At 37.9% G+C, this 25,495-nt stretch overlaps 1 protein-coding gene across 1 annotated transcript in view; it reads right to left on the reverse strand.

Annotated features, from left to right (window-relative positions):
* The window catches only part of LOC115067430 (oxidation resistance protein 1-like), a 391,627-nt gene that overhangs the window by 122,248 nt on the left and 243,884 nt on the right, over positions 1–25,495 (reverse strand). Inside the window, exon 3 of the mRNA XM_029555216.1 lies at positions 18,950–19,146. Coding sequence (XP_029411076.1) covers positions 18,950–19,146 — 197 coding nt within the window. The remainder of the gene's footprint in view (positions 1–18,949; positions 19,147–25,495) is intronic.

Raw genomic sequence — 25,495 nt, forward strand, 5'->3', positions numbered from 1 at the left:
ATTTTAATTATTTGAGAAGTTCTTACATATAACGTGTTTTGATCAAGTCCACTCTTTATGCTTTCCACTCCAGAGTCCCTTATCTTTGTCCCCAGCACTTTTTGAAAAGTATATTTTTAATTTTTTTGCGCTTCATACAAAACATCTTAATCATCTTTATACCCTCTTCCCCATCTGCACTCCTTTACAGCACCCCTCACTACCGATTTTCATGCATTTTATCATATATGTTATGACATATCAAGTCAAGTTTGTGTATCCAGATACCCTTTGGTTCAAGTTTCTGCACTGGAGCCTAGTCAAACTATTTTGAGTCTCTCCCTTAAGATCAACTGTCCCTCACTCAACAGTAATCAGCTATTGGATTCTTCAGCTGAGGTTGGGTCCTGCTGTCCCAACTGGTCACACGTAGAAAATAAGTGTCTGAGAGATGACCAGCCTTAAGTGAAGCATCAATGATCAAATCTCTACTCCAAAGGCTCATGGAACATAGTAGAACAGGGCATAGAGAGAATACTAATGCATTGCTCACTCTCACCAGCAAAGCCTCCTCATGTAACAGAGTATGATACACAAAGAAGCCCACAACTGGCCAAAGTGTAGAGAATAAGAAATTGCAGAGAGTGTGTCCCTGGATAGCACTCGTATATTAAACCCTACCACTTAAAAAAAAACAAACCAAGGAATCTATTTAGTGTGGGAGACAGGCTTGAGCCTAGGGTGAAAGTCTTATTGACAGCCATACAACAGGCCGGAGGCAACGGCCCGACTTCTGGAGCCACAAGGAATGCCTTGTGACATTTTGCTTCCTTTGGCAGATCATGAGACTGATGCCTAGAGCTCGCCACTCCGTAATCACCACCTTTGGAATCAAGGTATCCTATTTGCTGTACTGTGATAGGATGCTAAACCTGTTATGCTAATGAGGTATCCTACTTGCTGTGCTGTGATTGGACCACTATCCCTATATAAGCTTGTGCCTTCCTGCAATAAAGCAGACCTATGTCACTGAACCTGGTCTCCTGTGTCTGAATGCGGCTCCGCTGACACAGTCTCCTCACCAGTGCTGGGGTCCGGGACTGGGCAAAAACAGTGACGACAGGAGGCAGCACAGGGCAAGCAAAAGAGCTGCCTCAGCACCAGGCAAGGAGAAGAGTGGCCTTAGCCCAGGGCAGGCAGAAGGGCGGCCTCAGCCCAGGGCAAGCAGAGGAGCAGCCTTGACACCAGTGAGAACGAAGGAACAGCCGCTGCTGGCAGTAACCGCAAGCATCTACCTTGCTTTTGGAGTAACAGAATTTAATGAAATAATACCAAGAATGGCAGAAAGGGATGATATAAGTAATTGAGGGTGCTTTAAAAATAATGCTATTTGGAGCTTTACTTGGAGAGGCATTGTTTTAAAAAAAAAATCAGTGCTGAAAATGCTGAAAATAATTTCATTTGACTCCAAAAAACTTCATGTTCATTAAAAATGGTAAAACCAGGAGTCTGAGGCTCAAGAGATCATGGTGAGGACAAGCATATTAAATGATCTAGCTTGGAAGATATGGGTGCTTGAACTCAATCAGGTCTAGGACGGCAAGCAACTGAGGAAGTGCAGGAATAGATCTAATCTGATTTGGGGTCTGCTCTTTCCACACTTCAGGATTATTTTTTGTAATCATGCCACCTTGGACCTCTCTCTATGCTACATTCCCATGCAGACTATTTCTCTACGATTCAACTAATACACATAGTCTTTTTCCTCAGTTTCCACAGGAAATCCAGTCACTACAATTTTAGGATTAATGTTTGCTCTACTAAAAACTCATGGGCCCTAGACGACAAGGAAGGAAGGGTTATCATGTGTATTCCTCTCTCCCTCCTTCCATCCAGACCTCTCTTCTTCCCTCCTTCCTCTCCTTCCTTTCCTCCTCTGAGGTCCACCTTCCATTTTAGAATCACAGTATAGTCTCATTTGCATGGGCCCTAAACCAATGTGAGGCTTCCTCTTGGAACTTCATTAATTTCACTATGGAGATCTGGGCCTGGACTTTAATAATGGTCACTGCAATGTTTAGGTATCTATTATTGTAGTCATTCCCGCAGTGGAAGACCTATCTAAAATATTATACATCCTTTTGTTCCTAAGCCACATCTGCTTCCTGTTAAATTAACATGTGAGCTCCCATCTTTTGAATTCCCATGGTATTTTGTTCAGCCTGTCCTTTAGCAAGTACGTGGAAATTTTATCCTTTAGTCAGTCTTGCAATTAGCAGGAACCATGTGTTATCCATAATGCTGGTGTTCTAGACAGGATAAACTTATGGCCCTGCTACTTAATGCCAGTTGTGTTTTCTACACTATTGATAACTGTGCAGAGCAATACCCTGTTATGATCACCCAGTCAGGTGTAGACTGGAAAGCAGCATCTTAATTGTTTGCAAATTTGTTTTCTACTTTTATAACTACCCACACATATGGTGACAGAGAAATAGTCTAAGTATCAAGAATCATTTACATTATGGAAAAATAATAGAAATTAATAATGGACCATTTTAAAGAAGCTTGTAGGAAGCTTGTGCTTTTATTATTATCATAATAAGAAAAATGGGGTAGTAATGGGTTTATCAGGGATGTTTTCACATTATGTAATATAAGATACTTAATATTTTTCTCTATCAGGGTAAATTTGTTTTAAGGGTCATAACAGTCGGGGGAAAGTGACAATAAGTTTCATGTTGCTGAATGCTTATGTGACAGGTCAAAGAAAAGTGGATCTGGATTACCGGGTGACAGAACAAAGGCCATAGGAAACACAGTGCGATGGTACTGCCCTAAAAATAAGCATGCTCCAGAAGACTTGTGCTAGCATTCAGGACAAAATCAACATACAGACATCCCAACGATGGATCAACCATGTGTTTTCACTGAACTATGGCTAGTCATTATTGTAGGCGTATCAAGTAGTTATTTGTTCTCTATGGACCTCTGCTCCTTTTCATTCCAATTCTTTAATTTCAGCAGTTTGTTAAGTATTTACTGGCCAGATTCAGTGCTGACAGGCTCATGTACATTCTCCCACTTAGTTCTTTCTCTTTCCTCTCTAAGAGTCTCTTCCTTTCTGTCTTACACAAAAAAGTCCAATGAAGAAAGTCTTTTTATTCCCACTTAATGGTTGAAAAAAACTGATGAACAACCTTAGCTAATGTAACTTGTGTCTAACACAGCTAAAATAGCCAGTAAACTGCTAAGTGCTAATCTGTTCCTCTGTTCCCAGACGTTTTCTCAACAGATTTTTTTTCTCATTCTGGAATACTTGAATCATACAGGAAGACTAAAGAAGAAAAGCATAGTGCTGTTACTTTTGAGTCTTCTGATGAAGAATCTGCTCTCTCTCTACACAGGTTTCATAAAATGCCTTTATTCTTTAGTCCTAGGATGTCAAGTTCCCATTCTGGTCAACCGTCTCACTTTTGGTCATATGAATGACAAAATTTCATGTATTTCTTAGGTGGTCAATGAAGGGTAAGAATAAGCAAACTTAACAAAGATATCTCCATCTCTGGCCATCCTCAGGTACATTTTAGCATATTCACCTTTTTTTTATTATTAAATAGTGTTCCAGAAATCATCAGAGACAAATACCAGCTCAACTCTAGCAAAATGACTAGATTTCATAAACTACCATCAACTATCATAGACAAGCAGAAACCGAGGGAACATGGCAACTGTGCTAGACAGCTTCAGTTATCAACTTCATACACTTAGGTATAGGGAACATCAATTGAGGAATTCTCTCCATTGGACTAGCCTGTGTCCATGTCTGTAGAGCATTTTCTTGATTACTGAATGATGTGGGAGGACCCAGTCCACTATGGATGGTGTTACCCCTGGGAGGTGGTTTTGTGTTGTATAAGAAAGCAGGCTGAGCACAGGCCAGGGGAGAAAACCAGTAAGCAGTGTTCCTCCATTGTCTGTGCATCAGGTCTACCTACAGGTGGCTTCCCTGAGTTACTGTCCTGACTTTTCTCAGTGATGAATTGTGACCTGGGAGATGTAAGATAAAATAAGCCCTTTCCTCCCCAGCTTTGGTCATGGTGTTTATTATAGCAGTGGAAAATAACTAAGACAGCAACTAAATGCATTGCAGGATCTGGAAACAATCCTGAAGCTCAAAGGACACAGAGTAAAAAGTGCAGAAATAAAGATAAGCTGTGGACTTTAGTTAATAACAGCATATATGTATTGATCCTAGTGGGTCATCCTCCATATAATTAATGCATATGCTCCTCATATTTATAACAGGGTACATTTAAATTCAGTGTACATTATCTCCAAACATCCATTCCTTCCATACCAATTTATTACTATGCCTGGCCTTTCTTGACCCACAGAAATATTTATATTGCTTATGAAAGAAAACACATCTTTCTAATTGAAAAATATTCATTGTCATTGTTTATAGTATTTGGAGCCTGAAATCATAGCACTAACTGGAAAATCTTCCTCTTTTTCATTTCTGGTTGATCATCAATTCTTCTGGATTTATGACTTTCAATTTTCTGGGCTCTCACTCTTGTCATATGACCTGTCTCTTAGTTTAGGTACTTGCTACTTTTCATTAAAAATATTTCATTACTTTGTCTTTCAGTTAATATTTACTGCAGGATTACTGTGTGCCAGATCTTATTGAACTATATATATATGATATATATCATGTCCAGGGATGTTATGTGATTTGTTAATTATCACAGGGGTACAAGGATCCAAATCAAGTATATGTTATTTCAGGTCAAGTCTCATAAATAATATATCATATGGCATCTTTAGCCTTTACTCTGTATGTCTTAAATATTCTATTTATAGGCACATATATATTCCTCCAGTCTTCAAAGTATACTAGAAACAGCTCTATAAATCAAAGGCATACACCTAAGCAAAATCTCTTTCCAAGCCTACAAGGTGCCAACTTAAAGCCCAATGATAGACATTCAACCATCTTCTAAAATGTCCTTGAGGTTTCTGTAGGCTTATATAGAAGAAAAGGTAAAAAATAAGTATTACAGTTTGGAGATAGGGAATAATTATTTATGTTTCTCTTTAGCTTTTGTAAACAAATCCTTTAGCCTATAGCAGCCCCAGTCCTCACCACTCACTGCTTATTTGCAAGAGTATTTCTCATATACTAAAGAGCCACAATTTGAGTTTTTCATTAATTATTTTTCTCATTTAGGATCTTGCTATATTACTTAGGTTGGCCTTGAACTCACAATGCCCCTCCCTCTGCCTCCCAAATACAGAATTACAAGCATGTGTCATCACACACCTTGAGAGACTTCTTTAAAGCAGGCTGAAATAACTCCCTAGCTCTAGACAGCACCTGTTTCTTAGAGAGTGCATGTTACGGTGCTGCTCTTGACTCTCGAAATGACCCTTGAAAAGACCTCAAGACCAAACTACCTAATTTTAGAGGAAGCACTTTTAAATTGGCTTATATGGTACTTTAAAATACAAAGTTCGACTTTCTGTGGGCACTTAGGTTATTTTATCTCCAAAAGAGTAACAGAAATAGTCTTTGCCTCTTATAGATCAAAGAGAAGAAACCAATGTCTTCTCTATCAATATACATTAAAATTTAAGCAACTAAATAAATTCCCAAGATTTGCCTAACAAACAAGAACTACTGAAATGCAGGCAGGCTAGAGGTCTTAAACCCTTTCTGATTCTGTGTTGATTGGCTGTCCATGTGTATGCAACACACATATTTCTAATACTTTTAAGAGAATACTTGTAAACTCCAATGCAAACCTGTTAATCTAAAGTTTCATGTTTTTATGATAAGTTAAAATGAATTTAAATTATATAAAAATTGAAAGAACTTAAAAGGCAGCAAATGTCCAAGAATCTCATGTCTCATAGCATTCCTTTTCAAACTGCTCACTAATAAATTTCCTTATGAGGTGTGTACACACTGTGTACATACCTCACAATAAATTTATTATGAGGATCATTCAAACATTTATAATCTTCAGTTGAGTAATGCAAAGTTATTAACTGTAGTAAAATTTCTTTTAAAACCTTGGAAGAGGGCTGGCCAGATGGCTTAGCAGATAAAAGCACTTGCCCTGTAAGCCTATAGATAATTCAATCCCAAGAACCCACAGTGGAAGAAGACAGACTCCTGAAAGTTGTCTGCTGAGCTCTCTCTCTCTCTCTCTCTCTCTCTCTCTCTCTCTCTCTCTCTCTCTCTCTCTCTCTCTCTCTCTCTCTCTCTCTCTCTCTCTCTCTCTCTCTCACACACACACACAATGGTAGTAATAATAATAGTAATAATAATAATAATAATAAAAGCAGAAAAAATTGGCCACGGTAGCAGTAGAAGGCTTTTCTTGCTGCTGTGCCAGCCTTTCCAATTTTGCTCAGTAATATGGCTCATAGCTATAAGCATGGTGAAATCTTCATTGTGTAGCTTAAGTCCTAAAGTATTTTTTATATATATAAAGAAATGTCTTTAGAAATGAAGTGAGAAGAAAAGTTAAAAAAAATTTAAAGGAGGAAATGTCCATAGTTTTACTTCTAAATGTACATAAGATCTTAAAACTTCTTTAAATTCACACTCTTTTTAAAAAAGGGGTTTTAGTTTTGTTTCCTGTTTCTGTGATAAAATACCTTGACAAAAAGCAACTTGGGGGGGGTTTATTCAGCTTCTGGCCAGTTACAGTTCATCACTGTGGAGAATTCAAGGAAGAAAGCTGAAACAACTAGTCACAACACATCCACAGCCAAGAGCAGAGGAAAATGAATGCAGACATGATACTTGTGCTCAGTCCCATCTCTACATTTACACAGTTCAGGACTCAAACCCAGGGAATGGTGCTACTCACAATGGGTAGCAATGGGTAGGTGAGTTCATACAACTAAGAGACATACCCACAGACATACCCACCCGTCAACTTCATCGAGGCAATTCTTCAGTGGGAATCTCTTCCCGGGTGATCCTTGGTTGCTTCAAGTTGATAATTAAAACTAACCATCACAAATGAAAATACGAGGAAATTCTGGAATAACCACTGCCCAAACTGATATGAATTCTACTCTTGAATATTGAGAATAAAATAAGCCTTTCTTAGTAATCCATTTTCTCTCCCAAACATAGTTCAGTGAAAGGGAATAATTATTACTAAAGTGCTGGTAGGTAGACAGACAAGTTTGATAGCTAATAGTGTTAAAGCACTTTCTTCAATAGGGACTTAGAAAATTTCAAAAATAATCAAAATTATTTTTTCAACCATGAACAATGCCATTTTAATTATTCCAACAATTTGAACCAACATAGGCTTCATTGAGAAGTTTAGAAATCATTACTTAAGTTGACAGGTATAATTTGTTTTTAATGTTATAAGACTATTATGCTCCAACTCAAACACAATGCCATCACAGTTTGCTCAGAGGGACCTCAAGGTTATTGACATTGTTTAATCCATTTATCACATCTATGATTAAGCTGTGTTTCTTGATTCTGGTTTGATTACTTCTGACAGAACAATCACAGAATCAGGGCCAAAATGAAAGAAAAGCAAATTGACAAAACATGCTATTAGCCATCTGAAATCAGAGTTGGCAAGCTCACGCAGTGTGTTACAAGCTCTATCAATCTGCAGAGACATCAAAGCAGTTCATTCTTTTTACTGTACTTCCTGCGACTTAGTAAACAATACAATTTAAAGTTGTTCAAATATTAGTTTCTAAAAATCTGATTCCCTTTGAAAGAAATAAAGCTTTCATATTTATTCTCCAGCTTAGAAGGCTTTTCTGCTTGTAGTTTTTCTGTGGCCTCATGCTTTATGGTGAATTTAAAATAGGCTAAATAAAAAGGATATAAAATAAAAGCCTAAGTATTTTCCTTGTTACCAGGGAAATCAGTTTCCTCCTTTCAGTTCTTCGTCTCATCCATAAAAGAATTTAGAAATGGTTGTAAAAGAAAGCTCAGGCACAATTTTATTAGAGTTTCAGAGAAAATAATAGGGAATGACAGCACACAACCATAAGGCAGATAAGCCATTTCATGGTCAAAGCAGGGGTAGCTTCGGAGAAAAATAGTGGAAATCCCAGAGTATCCAAGAAATCATGTCCAGGCTTTGGTCAATATCCAAAAGAAAAAGAGAAAGAAGTAAAAGGAGAAGTTTTGCTTTTCTGGTAACTCAAAGCAGTCTGGCCAGTGTTTCATGATGAAAGCTCTGTAAGGGACTGCACTAAGGGCAGGGTTTCTATGAAGGACAAGCACATTGCTTTACGGCAATAATTGTTCCTCCTATGTCTTTAGCCTGACTTTTGGTGAATCAGCCTTCCTGAGGGATGCTCTCTTAGCCAGATAACTGACAGGCAAAACTGGATTAACTCTTAAGGGAGGAGAAAATAGTATGTGATACTTCAGTCTTTGGAGCAGATCAGAATGTCTTATCTGAACCTAGAGCCAGAGGTGGAACCTATTCTTTGACCAGGAAAAAAGTGATTCCCTTTAATGGGCCTCAACAGAGCCCTGATATCAGTCCTCAATGGCCACTATAATACACACACACACACACACACACACACACACACACACACACACACACACAGAGGCATACACTGATTGCATGTTCTGTGTAATTTACAAATGAACGAAAAACTGAACTTTATGTTCTCAAGCTCCACTATCTTAATAAAAACTGCACTCTGAGTCCTTTCACATATGTATTACTCTTTAAAAGTTGTGAAAAGCTCAGGTCCTTTCAGGAAACTCTAAGCTTCCATGTATGACAAAGAACTTCACTCACGAAATAATCTCCTTTAAATGTCCCTGTGACCCATAAAACATAAAATGCCATCAAACTATCAGAACCAGCTTCAATTCAAAGCAAAGTCATTTTTTTCTCAGCAACATAATTTAATTGGAACCTTCAGAGTGCTTATCTGTTTTAGTTTTTGTGCTCAGAGATAGTGACCTGTCTGCCAAGATGGTTCTTCTGATTAAATCACAGGGACTTCCTGCTCTAACATGAAGAATCTTCTCGCCTGGGCAGAAGATTAGTTTAGTGGTGTCCCACTTTCTGGCTGTAGTATGTGGTGTCATCTCCAGTAATATCAGTCTTTTTATTCTCCTTTAACTTCCTGTTACAGTATTTTCCTTTTAGAACTTTTTTTTTATTCTTATAATTTGAAAGGTCTGGCTTCAAAATGAGAAGCATACCAAGTCTGGAATATGTTTAAATGTCTGATATGCTGCAATTAAAAAGCAGATAAATATGTGTCTTGATTTTCTCCTTTTAGAGGATCCAAACTAATAATTACTGTTTTAATTTTGCAAACCACTGAGAAGATCTCCCAGGGAGCCCTTAATTCCGGAAGATCTCTTGTCAGTATATAAACAGGCTAGAGAGAGTGACTTCCACATTTGCATTTAACTGTGCTTCATTAAGTTGGGAATACTGAAGGTATTCTATCCTGAAGGCAGGAGAAAAGACAAGATCATTGGAGTTGAGATTTTACAATTTCACAGACCAGTAAAATTCAAAAAGGATATTTTGAGGATCATTTCCTGACTGAGTAATTGGCAAAGAAGGTGGATTAAAAGGAACAAATCATAAAAGTAGTCTACTCAACCAATAAACTAAGCTATGATTTTACAACTAGCAGATTATTTTAAAACAAAGGATTTTTAAAAATGAGAAAGGAAAAGAAGACAGGAAAAAGAGAAGGAATGAGGTAGATAAGGAGACAGAAAAAATGGGAGGGAACGAGAGACGAAAGAAAAAAACAGAGGGAGCACTGTCACTGAAGAAGTGCTGTGTGTGCGCACATGTGTGAACACACACCTACAGGCTGTGTGCCCATATGCATGGGTGCACATGTTCTTGTGTATAAGCTGATACATGTGTGTGGGGGGAGGTGTGCATGTCTACATATGTGTATGGAAGTCAGAGGTCAACTGATGGTGCCATTCCTTTGAAGCATCCACCTTGTTTTTTTGAGACAGGGTCTTTCACTTGGACCTGGAGATCCCTGATTCTTCTTCACTGACTGGCTGGTGAGTCCCAGGGACTTTCCTGTCGTTGCCTGTCCAGCACTGGGACGACAAGTATACACCACTCTGCCTTGCTTTACTGGATGCTGGGGAAGAGTAAAGGCTCTCATGCTTTCACAATAAGCACTTTACGGACTAAACTTTTCCCCACTCTGCCAGAGTTCTTTTCAGTGCATCTGTTCTCCAGCAGTGGTCAGCACTAGCACTTGAGAAACTACTCAATGAGATTTCTGTCAATGATGGAATTTCAGTTTTGTTTTTGAAAACCTGTAGTTAGTGAAGCTTTTTACTGCCGAAGTCTACCTAGATGCTCTCCGCATTCTCTGTGTTTTCTCTGACCCTGAAACAGTTATTCAACTATTAGGAACTTGAGGCAGTAGAATGCTGCACAGTGGCCATGATAGAACTTATTTACCTTGTAGAAATAACATAATCATTTATTACATTCAAAGAATATGTGCTAGTCACTTAAAAGACTGACTATGCATTATATGTTTTGAAATCTGCTCATGTTGCTCAGACCTGAAGAAAGGGCAACCAAATATAGGGAAAGTTTAGGTTGAATCTTGACAAATGGGTAGTTGTTCAGAAGGATAAAAGAGGTGGACGTAATAGCATGCTAGGCAGAGGAAAATTATGCATAAAGTACACATTATCTATTACATGATGACATTTTCGGGATACCAGAAAGTGTGTGGCATGCCTGCATTGTAGGACTGAGACCTGCAATGAAATTGTAAAGTAGGCAGAGCCAGAATAACAAAGATCTATAGAGTATTAACCTTATCTTGTCAGGAATGAGAGACCACTGCATAATTTTCAACAGAGACAAGACTATGGGATCTACAAGAATCAAAACAGGACACTTGCTTCCCCCCATCTCCATATGCTTCATCCTTAATGTGCACAACAAGCACACTCACAACTATTGAGAATGTGTATGCTCTATAAGCACTTTACACAGAATATCTTATTAATATCTCAAAGCAACCCTTTCAGTAAGTGCCAGCTTTATTTCTTTTAACAAGTGAAGACACTGAGCTCTGATTTCCTAACTACCTTATTTATGGTCACTTAATTAGTTACCAGGAATGAGGAGATCCAACTTAGACATCAGATTCCAAATTACTAATTTGACTGCTTTTGTGATCAGAAAAAAATAATACCCACTCAATGGGCAGCCTTTAGCTGTCAACTGATAAAACCACATTGTATGTTTGTTGACCTTACAGCCTTTCCACACAGACTGACTGCTCCAAACAGAAAGCAGCCATATTTTTAGAAGGTCCCTATGGCATGCTCTGAAATTTGTCAGACTCTTGCTGATAATCTAATTTCAGTATTCAACCCTCCAGTTGAAGCCACAAGCCTTAGTCTTTTGTTGGTGGCAATAGAGGACATCTGGATATGTCTCCCTGAAAACAGTACAGGGAACTTGTGGATCCTTCAATTGTTGTTCAATTATTTTCTTCTTCATGCTGCAACTATTAATTTCACTAGTCTTTTATAAATTAATCCTATTTGAAGGAAAATAAAAGCCAACTGTTGGAAAATCTATTATTAATACATTGAGTGCCCTGTAATTGAAACAAGTCTAATTGATTTCTCAGTGAGAGCTAAGATAATTTATCTGCTAGAATGTTTATAACGATTATATTAAATTTAAACACGCTTTTCATAAATAACCTATCACTTCGCCCCTCTAACATGATTTATTGTCTTTTAAAGGCTCTCATCCTTTGACAATGTGTTAAGATGTGATCATTCATCACCATCTTCCTCCCTGGAATATGAGCAAGTGACAGTGAATTTGGCCTTGTTTAGTGTACTCACAGTACTTTGAACAAGGCTCAGAGTATAGCAGGAATTCAGTAAATAGTTACTGAATTATAAATATATTAAAAAATGACTTGATAGAATTATATATGTAGAGAAGTTTTAGTTTTTGCAAACATCCCAAATAAACCCAGAATTACTTTCTCTGATTATGACCGGAAAGGACTGTGCACAGAAAATTGAATGATTGGTCATAGGTGTTTTTCTACCAGGAGAAGGTGTTAGAGTAAGATTAATTTGGGATAAAGGGTAAGGGCTGATCCATGGAGACAAACAGCCAATCTTAAGGCACTACTAGGCTGCCTGTTCCACATCGCAAGGCAAAACATTGAGAGGTAGGGATCTTAAGTGAAGGCAAGATCCAGAGGTACAACTCCATCATGTGTCAGCCAAGGAGTCTCCTAATCAACCTACATGAAAGCCCTGTGAAGAGAGGAACCAGGGTACACTCTGTTTTTCCTGCCTCCCTGTGAGGATGCAGACCATATTAACACAGCATACGTAATAGAAGTTGACTCTGGTCTCTTGATCATTTTTATAGGAATGAAGATTGCATTATGTAGCTCAGGCTTCTCCACTGCAGGAGTCCTTGTCCTTTAATACTGTGATGCTTCCAAAGCCCTTGACTAAGCAGTATTCTTTCTAGATTTCTACCTCTTCCTCTCCCCTGAGAAGGGCAGGAGTCTTGTGGCATCCCGCTCCTACTTTCCCTGGCTGTTTTAACATGGACTTAGCACTAAAATATGTGCTTCAATCTCTCTCCTCATAGGAATGCAGACCTGGTGTGGAAGTAGACATGGCAACACCGGAAGTAAGGGGGACAGGTAAGTATGGTAGCTGAAAGCGAGAGTGCAGGAGGGACAGGCTGCTATGTGGAGCTGGCAAGGAGCCTTGGCGTGTCTTCACACTCTCATGTGACACCTGCATCTTCAGGACTTCACGGCACTTGTAGCTAATCTCCCCTGTGTTTTCCGGCCTGCTTGCTTCTTCATCCGTCCTCCTCAAGGCTTTGAAGAGATTCTCTCTTGCGTTCTACTCCCCACTGTGCATTTAAACCAGGCATTCTTTTCCCGGGCCTACGGCCTACAGAATGACTATGATGACTGCTTGAAAACAGGACTTGATCTCACGTTTGTCTCCATTCTGAAAAGTGTTTCTGGTGCAGCCTTTACACAGCAGGGATTTATGGCGACTAGTCAGTGTTTGTATCTCACTGAAGGGCTCATCTCAAGGACATCCATTCAAGAGCTGTCTTAGTTCCTGACTGTTATGCAAAAACTTTCATTACTTTTTAAGTAATGGTCACAGGAGCTGCTTAGAGATATATGAACTTCAACTCCTGATCCTGAAGGAACAAACACATCATAGAGTCATCCAAGTCCTAGAGGGATTAGATGCTATCTATGTACACAGTTTTCTCCGCTATCTCCATACAAAATTTACAATTTTATTTTCAGAAGTCTGTACATGTAATTCTCAGAACTGAGGGTGGTAGAATAAATGGAAAACTATGTCTGAGTCTATCTTTTGTTTCATATTCTGTCTTCATGAGAGGGTGTGGCTTCAAAGGCTCTATGTTCTATGTACACTGTTAACCTCTGATATACTCTTGAGCACAAACAAAAATCGAAGCAGTCAAAAATTCTCTTTTTTATCTATTTACCCATTAGAGGTAGTTCACCAATTTAATGCTTTTCTTATTATTCTTGTTCTAATTAACAAATGCATTTTTTAAAATGAATAGAGTTTTAGGTATTTGAAGGATCTCATATGTAGTCCAGCGATTTTTTTTTTAAAGTATGGGACAGAAGCCATGAATAGCCTATGAAATCAATTTAATGAGTTGAGATTTCAATTAACAAACAAAATGGGGGGCTGGAGAAATGGCTTAGTGGTCAAAAGCACTGGCTGCTCTTGCAGAGGAGCTGGGATTGGTCCCAGCACCCACATGGCAGCTGACAACCATCTACAACTCCAGTTCCAGGGATCTGATGCCCTCTTTTGATCTCCACAGGCATTGCACCAATAGGTGCACTTACATACATGTAGGCAAAACACACATACACAAAAATAAAAATAAACAAATTAATTAAAAACAAAATGGTATAGAATAAAATAGAGTGGAGAGCAAAGGAAATATTTTCAGGAAATTTGATTTGAGTTGCATTGGTATTTGAGTGTGTATTCACCAGCCACAAGTAAAGGCCCACAAATGTAGGATGCTCAGACTGGGAATGTCATGGAATTCATTCCTCCTCTAATAAGGTTATGTAGACCCTAAGACAGAAAATTTGTCCTAGTGAGGCCACCCTAATTACATGTGTCCTTTAAGAGCAGAGAATATTTTTGGTTGACATGTAAGATAAAGTCAAGAGATCTAAAAGAGAAGAACTAGACACCGAATGACCTGAATTTAAGATGGAAGAGGCCATATGGAAGCAAGTGGCTTCTAGGAACTAAGAATGGCCAGTATCCAGCAAAGAAAGCAGGAGCTCAGTCCCACAACAGGCAGTACTTGAACCTTGCCAACAAGAATGAATTTGAAATCCCCTGTAGTCTCAAACCACGTGAACATTCAGCCCAGTCAGCATTCTGATTTTAGTGTTGTGATACGATACCCTCCACAGAAACACTGCTATATCACATAGAGTTCTGAAGTGCTAAACTGTGAACTAATCAAACAAAGAGACATTCATTTAGTCTAACTCTTCTGTTCACAGATGAAAAAGTTAAGGACAAGTAACTTGTTCAAGACTCCATGATGAGTGACAACAGAGGGCAGAAAAAACTCTTATCTGACATACAATCCTGGCAGAGTCTCTACTTTTTTACTTTCTTAAAGTTTAAATGAATCAGGCTTGGAGAGATGGCTCAGCGGTTAAGAGCATGGCTGTTCTTGCAGAGGGCCCATGTTTGAATCCCGACACCAACTTGGTGGCTAACAACCGTCCATAACTCCAGTTCCAGGGGATCTGACATCCTCTTCAATTCAGTCCCCTGGGAGCATTGCACGACATGGGTGCACTTGCATAATACACACAATACACAGATACACATAAAATAAAAATAAAGCAAAGAAATGTTCTAATGAATATTTATATATTTCTTTGTTAATGAGTTTTTCTGTATGAAACAGTATATTTTAATATTTGTATATTTCATATAAACACAGAGTAGCTTTCCCCCACCTACTCCAAATAAGTGAAATTTAATTATATTTACTCTAAGACTGGTTATTTACTTATTAAAATGAGTTTACACGGTCCCAATCATTGATAGTATGTTAGAATTAATACATATCTAGGAATAATTAAGGATATAAGCTTGATATGTATACAAAGAAGATATACTTTCTATTTCTTAAGTTTTTTTCAACAGGAAATAAATCCTACCTATAAGCTCATGACAGATAATTGCAAGATCAAAAATAAATTTATAGAGAAGGTAATACGGTCCATCATTAGGCATTAATAGGCATTTCAAAGGCTTTAAAACTGTTTAATCTCTCTTTTTGAATTTGAATTTAAATACAGTGAATGTGCTACAGAAAGCCTTTGATAAATTTACTTGCAGTACTGCACTGTGCCACCAGAGGGATCTCTGGCTTTTCCAGCAGTGCAAACTCTAAATTGAGATATTTCTAAGACATATTCCCTTGAAAAGGAATATTGGCTGACTTATGGTTTGGTTGGTAGACTTTCTCTCAGTGAGATTATCTAGAAACTGAGGTAAAAATGTTACTGTACTCTGTAATCCATAGAAATTCTTCTGGCCCACCCCTGTGAAGAGGGGTGAGAATACTTTCACTGAAAATGTGGGTTAAGTGTTAAAGGAGAAACTGAATTTTATTTGCAATCTGCCATCTATGGCCTGTGGTTCCTTCTTTAATGTCTCTGAGACATTATTCCTGATCTGTGAAGACAGGGTATACCATTACTGCTATTCTGAGGATTGAACTGAGACAGAACGTTGGAGTTTAACTTCTCCCTGAAAGGTGGAATTACCAACATATGGAATATTTTTATTCATATTGTTATGTATAACCAACACTTTTATAAAGAGATACTGAGATATATTTGCTTTGTAAAATGAACTTTGAATTATATGGTTGAAAATATGTTAGACAAAAATGTTTCCATGGCCAAATTTGAAGGCAGGTTATACAGAAACAGTAAATTTGAAAGTTCAAAGGTCTTATTTAACACAGCAGATATTATATTGATATCGATATAAATCAAAGTGTTTCAAATTCATTTATAAAAAACTTGGTATAGGCCCAGGGAGATGGCTCAGTAGGTAAATACTTACAAGCATAGGGATCTGAGTTCAAATTCTCAACACCATGTAAAAACTCAGTGTAGTGGTACACGCCTGTAACAACAATGCTTTGGAGTGGGGTAGAGATAGCAGATCGAAGCATATTGCTAGCCAGCCAGTCTAGCCTAAACAGTAAGAGACTCTGTCTCAAAAAATATATTGGGGAGCAATAAAGGAAAATATCTGAGGTCAACAACTGGCCTTCACATGTGCATGCACAGGCAAGCACACCTGTGTATACGCATGCACAAATATGAATACATAATGCATAAAGAAGTAAGTAAATATTCACTAGTGGTCACGTTACTTAAATAATTCACAGTTATATTTCTGCATCATATTCACCCTTTAGTGTTCTATTCTCTTCAGAGTCAAGCTTGTTAGTATTTCTTCCTCATTTTCTTATTTAGAAGGAATATCAGTTTTTCTGAAGTTTCATTTTCTGAAGGCAAAGTGCTTTATTTTCCTTATCAGTTCATAAATCAGAACAATCAGAAACTTGTAGATGTGATGAAGGGTAGGAGAGGACCCTGACAAATAGTATAATCAGCTTTATGGGCTTTTCTGGCTGATTGATTTTTTTTTTTGAACTATGCTAACGTATGTTTTTAAATGGAAATATACACCTGTCTGCACTGTCTTATATTGATCAAACTCTTGGACTATGGATACCCTGCAGAATGCCACACCTGCTGCTGCCTGTTGAAAAATAAAGACTCAAAAATCTTAATCAAAATACAGGAGAACAGAAATAGCAAGAGGATTTAGAATGCAATCCAGGGAAATCAAAGTGCCTGGCAGCCATTCTAAACAGCACCCAGTCTGCACTAGGCATTTCATCACGCTTGAAAGAAGCAAATTCAACTAAAAAATCAGACGTCCTGACAGTCACATGGAAAAGTGGTGGGTTTTAGAACTAGAAATCTAGATTCCTGCTTATAATATCTAGATACTGATTCTAAATAGCTGAGAAAAATATTATCATCTTCAGACAAATATCACATACTGAGGTTATATGGGTTGAAGATGCCAAGAAATACAACTTCCTTTACACATTTTTGACCAATTCATAAGCCACCACCTCTGTTAAAGAAGACTGTTGACTATGACCAGAGTCCTTCAAAATAAAATAAATTCTGGGGTCAAAAGTCTCTCATTTTATTGCCATGACTCTTCACCACCTACCATGTATGATATATTTAAAACTTTTATCTGAATCAAACCTAAGATGTTAAATATTTTTATTACTAAGAACTATTTAGTCAAAGACCTGGTAGAAATACAGATATACACAAGTTGTCAATTAAATTTACTTGGACTATTTACTTAAAACTCCCCAATATATTTACAGACAAATATTCCAGTCACCATTCATCAAAGAAGTTCATTTTGCACCAGTTCGAGACTATTACCAGTACCACAACTGGTCACACACAGACACTGTCTATAAATTACCCAGCCCTAAATGACACATTTACAATGTGACCTCTACACATAAGGCTCATGGAACAGAACAGAGGTAAAGAAGAGGACACTAGTGAATCTCTCAGTTCTCATTAGTGAAGCTCCCTCATGCAGTGGAGGATCAGGAACACAAAAGATCACAAATGGCGAAAGGGTAGAGATCAAGAGTCTGCTGAATGCTGGTCCTTGGACAGGAATCCTTTAATAAACTTTACTCACCCAAGGCTCAGGGACCATTGAGAAAGAGGGGGTGGAAAGATTATAAGAGCTAGGGAGGAGGTTCATGACCATATGGAAACAGAGTCCTACAAGCCCCTGGGAACCTGCTCATATGATTCTGTGGCAATGGTGTCAGCATACACAAGTCCCATGCAAACTCACGCAGACAATAACCAGAATATATATGAGAAAATGAACAGCAGATCTCAATCTTATCTGAAGAAATATTGGCAACTGATTGCTGCTAGGTGAAGAAGAGCTGATCTTTCTAAACAAGGGACTCTAAATAGGCTGACTAGACCTCAGTGGATGCACTGAGGAATGTCTAGGAACACTGACTTGACACAGTGGGCCTTAACAGGAATGACAGAGAATATGGGCTCCACTGGGGGGGGGGGGGCTATGGGAGGTGCCAGTAGGGACGGGCATATAAAGATGATTAAGATTGTTTGAGGTGTCCTGTATGAAATACACAAAAATTCAATAAAAACAAAGTTTAAAAAACTTCCCAGTAAAGTTCAAAATTACAGGATATTGTTCTATCTGCAGATAGAAGAGCATACTGCCTACAAGACCATATTCAGAGTCTTGGAATGGATGAAGTTCAAACAGGCCTGCAAGGTCATTTATTGGCCCTAAGAAAGTGATAACTTTTTCCCTTCCTCATGGTTTAGTTATAGGCTAACATCAGCCACTGTTTTCACAACCTGACAGAACAGGGTCAGAGACTTGGGAGCCCTGGAGGAAAAGGAAAAGAACAAAAACAACCTAAGACAGTGCGGCTGAAGAAGGCTAAAATGAAAATAGTAACACATAAGATGAAACACTGAAATAAAATTGTTCCGCTTCTGTTAGCACATAGAAAGTTGCAAAGCCTGTTTTCTCACTTAATTTTATTCAAGGTTTCAGTAAGTTTCCACCTTCCTATTTAGACCATGTAAGAAAATGTTCAAATAAACCAAAGGAAATATATACAATTATGTAACAAAGGAACATTTAACTAAGCAGACCCTCAAATCCACAATTCTGTTTTAGTACCAATTCACTCCTATACAACCTGGCACTCACCAATGGTGTAGAACCTCTTCAGTTCACTCCTCTTAGAAGGATGCTTCTGGGTATTTGCTGTGTTGTTCTGTTCTTCTTCGATGGTGGGGGTCTTGGGTGCAGGGGGCTTGCTGGCTTGTGGGGTTTGCTTTCCTGCACCAGCCAAAGGGTTAAACCCTGGAGCAGTAATATCCACTGACTGGGACTTTTTCTTTAACCTAAAGACAAAGAATACCACAGGCTGTGAGTACTGACTCAAGAGACGTTTGTTCCATGTCTGTCTCCATCATGACATTTTATTTTGCTAGATTTGGCTTTGAATGAGAACCAGGTCAACTCAGAAGCTACATGGTAAGAAATGCATTTGAAGCAGCTGTGGTGGTACACACCTGTAATCCAGGACCTGTGAAACTAAGACAGAAGGATCCTGAGATTGAGACTAGTCTGGAAGATACAAGAAGACACTCTCTCAAAACAAACTGCATTTCACCTTTCAAAACTATTTTTATTAATTTTTTGAGATACATATAATATATCTGGTCATATTCAGACTGTACCCCCATTCCTCTCTTACTTTAACACAACCCAGTACTTCATTTCCTATATTATTTTTCCTTTTAAAACATTTATTTTCATTTTTGTTTGTGAGTGTTTTGCCTACATGTATGTAAGGACACCTATGGGTGCAATGCCTGTCAAGGCCAGAAGAGGGGAACAGATCCTCCTCTTGAATTGGAGTTAAGGTCAGGTGTTGGCTACCATGTGGATACTGGGAACTAAACTAGTGCTCTTAACTGCTGAGTATCTTTGCAGCCCATTATTTTTCTTTTTAAAAGGCCTATGGACTCTAATTTGTATTTCCCAAATGTTTTTGGGTAGGAGTGAATCTATCCCTCAGAGCCTGGCATTACACCTTCTTGGAAAATGACTCTCACTTTCCCAGCATCTATCAATTGACAATAGCTTCTCAGCTAGAGCTGGGGGATTCTGCCCACCTTAAAAGGAGTATTTTTATAAAATGTAGTTAAATAATTGCAATTCTGTAATGGATAATGAATGGCTGTAATTATATTTAACTATGGGCAACTAATACTTTTCTTTTTTCTTTTAGCATTTCATTACAGTTTTAATATATTCAGTAACACACTCCAGAGCAAGAGTACATCTCTTTCACAAGTGGCTGTAAGCTGCTAGGTTCACAGTCATATTAATACAGATATATAATATTGACCTCAGTATAAGCCCTGTAAGACATAAAATTGAAGGAGTTTTTAACCTTTAAAAAAGATCTCCATTTCTTAGAATATATTGTTCCTTGCAGAAAGACTCATTGTTTTTGGTAGACACTGAGATGTTGGCGCATGCATCTCTAATCTGTATTTATCTGATCATTACTAGTCATAATCCATAGCACTTGTATCCTTGGCACCTGTGTATGTCTATAAAGTTATCTGATAGATTTCATTGATAATGTTTATCACCTTTACCAATTAACATGACATAAATTTCCATGTTTCTTCTTCAAATATAATTTTTTAAAATTTGTTGATTTGTGTGTGTGTGTGTGTGTGTGTGTATATCTGACAGAACATCCCAAACGATCTTATTCAACTATACACTCACTTCCCAGATGGCACCCTCCCATAGCCTCCCTCCCCCTCATTAGAGCCCTTATACTCTGATATCCCTGCTACTGTCTGCTGTGTTGTCAGTACCCCCAGCCATTCCCCACTACTTGTCCATCAGGTAAATCTAGTGAGTCTATCTAGAGGTCTTTGTTTTAGGAAGCTCAGCTGTTCCTCATCTAGCAGAAATCGGTTGTCAAAATTCCTTTAGATAAGATTGGGGTCTGCGGTTCATTTTCCCAGTTCTATGCTAGTTTACTATCTGGGAGTCCCTTTGGCCACCCTGGCCAACAACGCAAAAGAAGATATTTCCAATCTGGCATTGTTGCTTGTTTCATAGCCTTTAGCTATACATATGGACTTTTAAAAATTGTATTGGCCCCTTTAATCTTTGGTTATACTTTCCTTTAGGGTGTTTAAGGCCATACAGTTTGCCCAGATAAACCAGTTTATTTTTACTCTTAAGGTCGTTTGAGGATCTGTTACTCAGGGGTCACATGGGCTTTGGAGGAGCCCCGGCTCCTTTCTTTTACCAGTTCCTCCTATATGAAGATAAGTCAAAAGTCCTGCTTGACCATGGCTGGCTTCTCTTGAAAGCATGGAGGAAATGATTCCTCTGTGTTGACCCTCCTCTTTGTAGAATGGACACTGGTTCAAATCTATCTGGTTAGGTCTCCTTGGCCTCCTGGATCAAGAGGACATGTGACCAAGAATTACAGGACATTTTGAGAGATGCTTGTAGTCCCCTGGAACTAGTGGACCTAGGAGGACATGGAGCAAAAACTGTCCTTTATGTTCCTCTGACCAAATTATTATAGGCCTCAAAGTATGTCTGTTGAACATCCAAGAAGGTTAGTTGCACTAGTCTGGTACTTTTAATTACTTTGTGTCACGTAGATAAATCTTGGGCAAAGACCAATAGTTCTCAGACATATATTTCTTGATCTGGTATGTACAATATCTCAGTAGGTTGTTGGAGTAATATGGTTCCCTCTGGTTTTTAAAGCTAGCTTGGCATTATTTATCTCTCAAATTATCTCACCCCTCCACCATGGATTCCCCAATTAAGGTGCCCCCATTCCCCCCCCTTCTCCCTCTCCTATGGTCCTACCTCTCTTGAAATCCTTCTTTCCCCTTATCCCCTAGGTTCCTTGTATACCCTTCCTTCCCCCCTCCCTTAAACTAACCCAATTTTTATCCATATCTCCCTTATTAAGGTCTGTTTCTACTGTTCTTCTCTTTCAGGTTCTTTGTTTTCCTTTACCTTTCTGTTTCCTTTCCATTATCCTGGTTCCTGTAGTTATGTCTGGATACACACTCACTTAGCAGGGTTTGGTTCTAGGATCCACATATGAGGGAGAACTTACGTTGATTTTTTTCTGAGTCTGTGTTACTTCACTTAGCATAACAGTTCCTAGTTCCATCCATTTACCTGCAAATTTCATGATATCTTCTTTCTTTACTGCTGAGTAAAACTCCATCATATAAATGAACCACATTATCATTATCCACACGTCAATTGAGGCACACTTAGGTTGCTTCCATCTCTTAGTTATTGTGAAAAGAGAAGCAACAAACATGGATGTACAAGTGTCTCTGCATTAGGATGAGTTCTTTGAGTATATGCCAAGGAGTGGTATAACTGGGTCAAATGATAGGTTCATTTGCATACATTTAAGAGCTTTCCACACTGCTTTTACAGTTTGCAGCCCCAACAACAGTGGATGAGTGTTCCCCTTTCCCCACATCCTCTCCAACATTTGGTATCATTTTTTCTCTTTATCTTAGCCAGTTTGAGGTAAGAAGAAATCTTAAGGTGGTTTTAATTTGCATTTCCCTAATAATTAGTGATATTGAACATCTTTAAGATGCTTCATAGCCATCTTTACTTCTTTTGAGAACTCTCTGTTCAGCTTCTTAGCCCATCTTTTAATTAGGTTTCCTCTTGTCCTGATTCTCTGTTTTTTGAGTTCGTTATGTATTCTGGATATTAAACCTCTGTCGGATATGTTGCTGGTGAAGATTTTCTCCCATTCTGTGAGTTTTCTGTTTGTTTCCTTGGTTGCCTCCTTTGAAGTACAGAAGCTTTTTAGTTTAATGAGGTCCCATTTGTTAATTCTTGCCCTTGTTTCCTGAGCAATTGATGTCCGGTTTAGAAAATCCTTTCCTACACCTATATATTGTAGATTATTGCCAAAGTTTTCTTCTAAAAGTTTCAGAGTTTCAGGCTTTACATTGAGGTCTTTGGTGCATTTGGAATTGACATTTTTGAAAGGTGAAAGACAGGGGTTTAGTTTCATTCTTCTACAGGTGGACATCCAGTTTAGCCAGCACCATTTGCTGAGCATGCTGTCTTTTCTCCAGTGACTGTTCTTGGCCCCTTTGTTAAATATCAGGTGGCTGAAATTGCATGTACTCATATTTGGGTCTTTAATTCTGTTCCATTGATCTATGGGTCTATTTTTGTGCCAGTAGCATGTTGTTTTTATGACTATAGCTCTGTAATGCAGCTTAAAATCTGGTATATTAGTCCCCCCGGCATTGCTCTTAGTGCTCAGGGTTGCTTTGGCTTTCTGAGGTCTTTTGTGCTTTCATATGAATCTTAGGATGTTTTTCTCCAATTCTGTGATGTCATGGGGATTTTGATTGGTATTGCATTGAATCTATAAATGGCTTTTGGCAGGACGGTCATTTTCACAATATTAATTCTTCCAATCCATGAGCATGGGAGAGGTTCTTCCATCTTCTGATGTCTTCCTCAATCACTTTCTTTAAAGATTTAAAAATTTCATTGTAGAGATCTTTAATGCCTTTAGTCAGGGTTATTCTGAGATATTTTATTTTTTGCAGCTATTGTGAAGGAGAGTGTTTCCATGTGCTCTTTCTCTGATTGTTTTTTATTGGTACATATGTGAGTTTTGTAACCTGCCACTTTGATGAACATGTTAATAATTTCTAGGTGTTTTCTGATGGAATTTTTGGTGTTTCCTAGATATAATATGATATCATCTGTAAAAAGGGATAATTTGATCTCTTCTTTTCCAATTATTACTCCTTTAATTTCCTTCTCTTGTCTTATTGATCTTGCAAAAGTTTCAAGCACTGTTAAAGAGAAGTGGAGATAGTGGACAGCCTTCTTTAGTTCCTGATTTCAATGGGAATGATTCCAGTTTTTCTCCATTTAGAATGATATTGGCTGTGGGTTTGTTATAATGGCTTTAATAATGTTGAGGTATGTTCCCTCTAGTCCAGTGCTGTCTAGGACTTTGAACATAAATGCATGTTGAATTTTTTCAAAGGCCTTCTCTGCATCTATTGAGAGGACCTTGTAGTTCTTGTCTTTGAACCCATTTATATGATTTATGACATTTATCGACTTAAGCGGTCCTGGCTTTTTTTAGTCAGGAGGTTTTGTATTACTGTTTCTATTTCTTTTTGTGTTATGGTTCTGTTTAAGCTGTTAATCTCTTCTTGGTTTAGTTTTGGTGGTTCCCATGCCTTTAGATATCTGTCCATTTCTTTTAGGTTTTCAAATTTAGTAGCATATAGGTTTTTAAAGTATTCCCTTATAATGTTCTGTATCTTTCTGGTGTCTGTTGTGATGTTTCCCCTTTCATCTCTGATTTTGTTGATTTAAAGGTGCTCTTTCTTCCTTTTCATTAACTGGGCTAGTGGTCTGTCAATCTTGTTTATCTTTTGAAAGAAACAACTCTTGGATTCATAGATTCTTTATAGTGTTTTCTTTGTTTTGATTTCATTAATTTCTGCCCTAATTTTTGATATTTCTTTTGTCTGCTGGGCTTGAGTTTCATTTGTTGTTGCTTTTCAAGTGTCTTGAGTTGCAATGTTAAGTCATTTATTTATGTTCTTTCTGATTTTTTGATGTACACATTTAGAGCTATAAACTTCCCTCTAAGGAGAGCTTTCAGCATGTCCCAGAGGTTTTGTTTTATTGTATTGTCCTTTTCATTTAGTTCCAGGAATACTTTGATTTCTTTCTTAATTTCTCCTTTGACTCATTCATCATTCAGGAGTGTGTTGTTTAATCACCATGTGTTCACGTAGTTACTAGGGTTTCTTTCCGTGTTAATTTTAAGCTATATTGCATTGTGGTCTGATAGAATGCAGTGAACTTTTTCAGTTTTTTTTGTATTTGTTGAAGCTTGTTTTGTGCCCCAGTATATGGTCAATTTTGGAGAAAGTTCCTTGGGGCAGTGAATAGAAAATATATTATTTGGTGCCTGGGTGGAACATTAAGTAGATGTCTGGTAGGCCCATTTGATGTATGGTATTGGTTATTTCAGATGTCTTGCTGTTAGTTTTCTGTCGTGTTGACCTCTCTAAGGGAGACAATGGGGTATTGGAGTTCCCAGCTATTAATGATACGGGATTAACCTGGGTCTTAAACCTGTAGTATTATTTTTATAAAGTTAGGTGCACCAGAGTTTGGTGAATATATGTTCATGATTGTAATATCTTCTTGGTTTATTGTTCCTTTGATCAGAATGAAGTGGCCCTCTTTATCTCTTCTGATTAGTTTTAGTTTAAAGTCTATTTTGTCAAATATTAGAATTGTTACACCTATTTTTTTCTTATTATCATTGCTTGGCATATTTTTTTTCCATCCTTTCACTTTAAGATAGGGTCTGTCCTTGAAAATCAGATGAGTTTCTTGCAGACAACACAAAGATGGGTTTTGTTTCTTAATCCATTCACCTAGTCTGTGTCTTTTGACTGGGATGTTCAGTTCATTAATATGTAAAGTTATTAATGAAAGATGAGTATTGAATCCTGTCATTTTTATTTCTGTTTACATTCTTGATACAGCTGTACTTTTCCACAGCTATAACTTCATTGAATTTCTTTGCACAACCCCTTGAATATAGTCATTCCTTTCTTCAGTTCTTTGTATTGCTTCCAGAACTCTCTGAATGGCTGGATT

This window comes from Nannospalax galili, unplaced genomic scaffold (genome assembly GCF_000622305.1).
Source record: "Nannospalax galili isolate Female #2095 unplaced genomic scaffold, S.galili_v1.0 scaffold284, whole genome shotgun sequence".
NCBI classification, from domain to species: domain Eukaryota; kingdom Metazoa; phylum Chordata; class Mammalia; order Rodentia; family Spalacidae; genus Nannospalax; species Nannospalax galili.